At 39.5% G+C, this 7,088-nt stretch overlaps 1 protein-coding gene across 1 annotated transcript in view; it reads left to right on the top strand.

The window, feature by feature from the left end:
* The first annotated feature begins 852 nt into the window (after positions 1 to 852).
* Positions 853 to 7,088, top strand: part of SamDC (S-adenosylmethionine decarboxylase) — a 123,708-nt gene continuing 117,472 nt past the window's right edge. The window contains exons 1-2 of the mRNA XM_053771031.2: positions 853 to 1,153; positions 4,982 to 5,068. Of these exons, the coding sequence (XP_053627006.1) occupies positions 1,020 to 1,153; positions 4,982 to 5,068 (221 nt within the window). The 5' untranslated portion in view covers positions 853 to 1,019. The remainder of the gene's footprint in view (positions 1,154 to 4,981; positions 5,069 to 7,088) is intronic.

Raw genomic sequence — 7,088 nt, 5'->3', positions numbered from 1 at the left:
CATAAAAAACACCTGGTGGTTCACACTTATACTCACTCACCCACTGACTATAAACACAGAAATACGAATCTTAATCTTAAAATAATGAATCCTAACTAGTCATATGTTTGCCTATGATACTCCAATATAGACACTATGTATTGTGCCAAAACAAAAGAATTCACATTGCTAAACTCACAAACTATAATGTAGTTACTTAGCCTTAATACCATAATCTGTAATAATTTAAAGTTAAGAATTAATCTAAGTCTGCCCGAAATGCCTAGCCATGCTAGGTGTCCTAGTGGCCCCCTCTGTAATTAGTATTTTAAAATATGTAAACCACACAATATCCAAAATCTGCAAACCCCGCATTGTAATTCTTATAGAGAATAAACTTGATTGATTGATTAATTGATTGATTGAACTAAGTCCTCAATCTTGTCCCCCAGGATGCAATCTACACCAGTCGACTAACACCCAGGTACCTAATTGCTAGGTGACCGGGACAACAGGTGTAAGGAAACATGCCCAATGTTTTCACCCTTGCCGGGATCGAACCACGGATACTCTGTGTGTGAAGCAAGAGCGTTGTCTATCAGGCCAAGGGCCTGGTTTAAATAATACCATCCTTCCCAGGCGACGTGGAGTTGCCGTTAGTGCTGCATCGAGTTCAAAGTTAGTGAAAGGAATGTTAGTCATCTTCCTTGCTGATCATTCATTAATGTTTCCCAGTCTGCTTGTTGAAACTTTTAATGTGTAGTGAGTGGTTGCTGGGCAGATCTGTGGGGCCGGGGAAGGGCGCTTGGACTGTGAACGAGTGCGGGGACCGGGGGCGGGACCCGGTCGGGTCTTGGGTGGGGTCCTTGGTCTTGTTCTATGGGGGTCCCGGGTCCATTGGCGGGGGCCCCGGGCGCCCAGCCCTCCACTCGGGGGCAGCCTTGGAGTCTGGGTCCGGGACCGGGACCCAGACGTCAGTCCGCCTCCAGCCAGTGTTGTATGAGTGTTGTTGCAGCTGCTGCTCCTCATTCTCTTGCATTATGTCTCAAACTTTGGCTAATATGATTGCTGATAACAATACGCACTTCTTCGAGGGAGTGGAGAAGCTGATGGAAGTGTGGTTCACTCGGAAGGATGGAATAACTCTGAACTGTGATCTGAGGAAAATACCAAGGTAGGATGATGACTTAGGTTCACTTTTGAGTATCGAGCCGCGGCGTTGCCATGTTCCTCCTTCACACTTCTCACCTTCCTCCTAATATACTTTAATCCCTCCTTTCGTATACCCGGGAGAATCTTGATGCTATAGTGTTTTATGCCTGTTAATGTAGCTGTGGTGGGTAATAAATAAGTATATATATTTTGTGAATATGAATCGGGTGGTCCTTGTGAGGGTCTGCTCGCCCGGCATGCACTTTATTCATGTTTATTATTCATGTTTAGAATTTTGCAATTGTTTTAGGGTAATTGGTATCTTAATTAATCGAAGGTTAGCCGGTAAAATAATTGTTACTTATTACCTTAAGGAGAGCAACATAAAAAAGGTAATAAAGGGACACGGCGGTAGGCTTACCGGCCCATGCTGGTCTGCTGCTCTAACCTAACCCTTTAATGGCACTACTTGCATCATAATATTAATTATACACAATACCAAGAAGTAGATGATTAAGACGTGGTCAGCCTTTATGTCGTGGATGACACATGTACTGTACAGGATTGTTAACGAATCCTGTAGCGAAACTTCCTATAATAAATGTCATGAACTATACATGAGAGACCTTGTTTACAGCTTGTCTGTATCACTATAATTTACTTTTCCACAGCTCCTGTCCCCGATAATTAAGTCACCTCTGTAGTCAACTGTTATACATAGTATAACACGTGTAAATTACCTAGGATAACCCCAAAAAGATATCCATCTGTTGCCAGTCTTGCTCATCAACTCCACTTGGTTTATCAAACTAATCCTAAGTTCAGTTCTACATCGTTTATAAAAACTTTTAAAAGTTTATATATATACACCAGCTCACTGATCCAGTAGATAATGCCGGTCATACAGAGTGATGATGGTTCACACATATTATAGCACACATCAACACTTCCACTTCTACTCTTCAAATTGAACTGTTTACAACAAATTTGTTTCAAGCCAACCATACCTTGCTAAAATATAAGGTAATATTAGTAATTCAAAACCATATATTAGCTATATTAATGTTTTTGTACTCACCTATTTGTGGTTTCAGGGGTCGAGTCTTAGCCTCAGGACCCGCCTCTTCACTTCTGAGTTTGTCATTATAAATAAATCATTATGATTGTAACCAGATATAAACATGATGATTGTAACTAGATATGAACATGATTATAACCAGATATAGACATGATTGTAACTGGATATAAACATGTTAATACATCATTACCATTATCCGTGGCCTGGTGGCTAAAGCTCTCGCTTCATGAACACCGCTACTTCCGGGTTCGATTCCTGGCGAGGGTAGAAACATTGGGCGTGTTTCCTTACACCGGTTGTCTGTGTTCACCCATCAGTAAAATGAGTACCTGGGTGTTAGTCGACTGATGTGGGTCGCATCCTGGGACAGAACTGACTTAATTTGCCCGAAATGCTCATCATAACAAGCGGCTTTCTGTGTAGTAGTATATCATTGATGTCAGCTAGGACTGTATACCTTGTACATGTACTTGTAGTAAATAAAGATATTATTATTATTATTATTTATTATTATTATTATTATTATTATTATTATTATTATTATTATTATTATTATTATTACTACTACTACTACTACTTGCTTAGCTGTCAAAACTTTGTTTTCCGGTTCCTGGACCCATTATGTGGATGGGTTGGGTGTTGGTGTTTGTTACTAGTCAAAGGTACTTGCCGATAGAAAATGGCTAAAAAAATGTATCAGTCAATCAAGTTTATTCTCTATAAGGATTACAATGTGGGGTTTACAGGTTTTGGATATTGTGTGGTTTACATGTTTTAAAATACTAATTACAGAGGGTGCCACTAGGACACCTAGCCTGGCTAGGCATTTCGGGCAGACTTAGATTAATTCTAAACTTTAAATTATTACAGATTATGGTATTAAGGCTAAGTGACTACATTATAGTTTTTGAGTTTAGCAATGTGAATGCTTTTGTTTTGGCACAATACATAGAGTCTATATTGGAGTATCATAGGCAAACTTATGACTAGTTAAGATTTATTATTTTAAGATTAAGATTAGTATTTCTGGGTTTATAGTCAGTGGGTGAGTGAGTGTAATTGTGAACCACCAGGTGGTTATCATGTAGTTAGTTGTCGGGGTGTATCAGGGAGATAAGATGTTTTCTAACTGTAGTTTTGAAAGTGATGAATGTGTCTGCAGTTCTAGAGTTTTCAGGTGGGTGTTCCAGATTTTAGGTCCTTTGAAATACATTGAATTTTTGTAAAGGTTTAGTCAGACACGGGGAATGTCATAGAAATGTTTGTGTCTGGTGTTATGCCTGTGGATCCTGTCACAACTATCAAGAAAGCGTTTTAGGGCAAGGTTAATATTGGAATTTAAGGTCCTGTAGATATAGATTGCACAGTAGTAAGTGTGGATGTTCTGAACAGGGAGTAAGTTTAGATCTATGAAGATGTCAAAACTTTGAAGATCTATGAAGATGTGTATGTTGGTGTTATTGTACTTGCCTGTAATGTACGTACATTTTAGTGGCGTTCTTTGTGCTTAACAGTATTTTACTACAGTAAACTACACTTTGTATGCTACACAAAGAAATATTGTTTGTTTTTTTTGTGTGTGTGTGTTTGCATGTATTTTGGTATCCATGGGTCATCCTAGGTAATTTACACATTTGTTACTATGTATGATAATTGTACTTATGCGTATCTGTACTTAAATAAACTTACTGGTAGGTTGGTAAGATAACATAAGATTTTCTTTGGATTTTTAACCCTGGAGGTTTGGCCACTAAGGATAACCTTGTACATGTACTTGTAGTAAATACAGATATTATTATTATTATTATGATTATTAAGAAAGGCAGTGCATCATCTAGGGACTGTCTGTCTTATTTCCATGGGTCCTTAATCTTGTCCCCCAGGATGCGACCCACACCAGTCGACTAACACCCAGGTATCTACTTGCTAGGTGAACAGGACAACAGGTGTAAGGAAATGCTTGGAAATGTTTCCACCCTGCCAGGAATCGAATCCGGGCCCCTCAGCATGTAAAGCAAGAGCTTTGCCAGCTAGGCCACAGGGCCCCACAGGCCACAGGAAACTGGTAACTCTTTAACACCACAATAGGATTACTGGTGTCTTTGTCTCAAAAGATAAGCTTTTCTTTGGATTTTTAACCCTGGAGGGCTAGCCACCTAGGATAACCCAAGAAAGGCAGTGCGTCTTATTTCCATTGGTGTCCTCAATCTTGTTCCCCAAGATACGACCCACACCAGTTGACCAACACCCTGGTACCTACTTGCTTGCTAGGTGAACAGGACAACAGGTGTAAGGAAACATGTCCATTGTTTCTACCCTTGCTAGGAATCGAGCAATGGACACAGAGAATATGAAGCGAGAGCATTACCTACCAGGACACGGGCCACTTATTAGATAACAGGTATATCTTACTGCTTCTACTTATCCAACCCCTCAAGGGAGGTTCCATGATGCTGGTGAGGGGCTGTTGTTCTAAGGAATTGGATCTGTGTTTCAATTCCCTGAATTAAGCCTGAATGACTTCCATCCCCCCACAGGTGCTGTATAATCCCTATGGGTTTAGCGCTCCCCATAATAATAATACTTATCCAATTCATACTTCACATACAGTTGTGTATGTTGGCACTTTCATCAGAGTTTTCATCTAATCTCTTGATAGTTCTTGTTCTTATAGTGATAGTAACATTTGTGATCTGGTGTCATGTTCTTTGAAAAAAAAAATATAGCTCATAACATACACTGTACTGATAGGTTGTATTTCCTCTGTTGCAGATCACAGATTGAAACAGTGATGCAGGTGGTGAAGTGCGAGATCATCTCAACCACTTCTACTGATGAGTTGGATGCTTATGTGCTCAGGTTTGTGCAGAAAATTTTATTACTGATTGGGAGGTTGGAAGAGCCTGTACATGTGCACTTGATGATTATGATACATAGCTTATGAAACAGCATGAATCAAAGTGATATAGGAGGAAATGTCATGGAAATTTATATGATAATGAAAAAGAAATTGATACCCTTCAAAGACCACAACACTGTAACTACCGCATCTGCTAGGAAAATGGTAGGAAGGATAATGAGAACCTTCAAAACTTGGGATGCCAAACCCATAATGATTCTCTTCAAATCACTTGTTCTCTAACTGGAGTACTGTTGTACAATAACTGCCCCCTTCAATGCAGGCGAGATTGCTGACCTGGAGAGTGTACAAAGAACTTTCACGGCACAGATAAGTACACGGCACATATAAGTACGTTAGAGCACCTAAAGTACTGGGAATGGTTGAAGGCCCTTGATCTGTATTCCCTGGAGTGCAGGTGAGAGATACATGATAATATACACTTGGAAAATCCTAGAGGATTAGTACTAAAATTTTACACGAAAATAACTCCCTATGAAAGCAGAAGACTTGGCTGGAGATGCAACATTTTCCCAATGAAGAGCAGGGGGGAACACAATAAGTGTCTGGGGCCCAAGGCTGTTCAACTGCCTCCCAGCATACATAAGGGGGATTACCAATAGACCCCTGGCTGTCTTCAAGAAGGCATTGGATAGGCACCTAAAGTCAGTACCTAACCACCCAGGCTGTGGTTTGTACGTCAGCTTGCGTGCGGCCAACAGTAACAGCCTGGTTGATCAGACCCTGATTTACCACGAGGCCTGGTCTTGGACCGAGCCGCAGGGCATTAAGCCCCGAAACCCTCTGCAGGTAAACCCATTGATTACCAACTGACTTGGTCTGTCATGGAGATGTACACACAAGGGGGCTGGAAGCATGAATCAGCAGAAAAAATGGGAAGTATTGTGTGAAAAATAAAGAGTCCTGATAAACTACCAAGCTTTTATAAGAAAAATTTGCAGTAGAATGCTAAGCAGCAATCAGAGTAGGCCCAGATGTGGACAAGACTCATGCTAGCTGCATTAGAGTCCTGTATAGACAGCAACCATCCACAGAGGCAATACTACCATCCTGTCATATGGATATGAAGCAACAGTCTCTTAAGTGGGATTTGGCACTGGTCCACATTGAATTGCATGTGCTACTTTTCTGACTACAACATTAACTTGATATAAATCATCTCTTGAAGCTAGTTGGCCTATCTATTTTTTTTTTTTCGTATTCACTTATTTTGTTTTTAATTCATTAACTGTGGCATACCCAGAAAATAAATTTTACTGTGTGGCAAGATTTTGAAAAACTACATTTTCTTTCTTGCATATTGAAGCTTCATTTTTCTGAATAGAATAAGCCTAAATTAAGTAGAATTAAATCTTATGATTTAATGGTGTAGTTGGTGAAAAAAGGATCACTCATTGGCAAGAGCGACATAAATGTGACAATATTTACATGTTACAATTTATTAATGCCAATTTATTTTTTTTAATTATTGTTAATGTTTAGCACTATACATGTATAATGGAGCTGGTTGTTTTTGTTCGCCTAGCAGTAGATAAGTACCAGGTGTTAGCCTACTGGTGTGGGATGGCATCCTGAGGACAAAATTGACCTAATTTGCCCGAAATGCTCAGCATAACAAGGGGCTTTCTATATAGTAGTACAGTGAAATCCCGGGTTTCAGCCGTAATCCACTCCAGGAGCTAGGCCTAAATGCGAAACAGCCGAAAGGCCGTAAGAAATAATGTAAATAAAATTAATCTGTTCCAGACCCACAAAAATATTCACAAAAAAATGCATTTTTTAAAATAATAACTATAGTTTTACATACACACAACACAGATAAATACATGCGTATGTATTATATAGATAAATTAAAATTTAAATAAACATTTAAAATAACATTTACTTACCTTTATTGAAGAGACTTGCTGGCATCTGGAAGATAGGGAGGAGGAAAGAGGGAGGGCTTATTGTTTGGAA

Source organism: Cherax quadricarinatus, chromosome 5, assembly GCF_038502225.1.
Source record: "Cherax quadricarinatus isolate ZL_2023a chromosome 5, ASM3850222v1, whole genome shotgun sequence".
Lineage (NCBI taxonomy): Eukaryota > Metazoa > Arthropoda > Malacostraca > Decapoda > Parastacidae > Cherax > Cherax quadricarinatus.
Note: the sequence above shows the minus strand (reverse complement) of the source record. Positions and strands in the feature narration are given on the sequence as shown.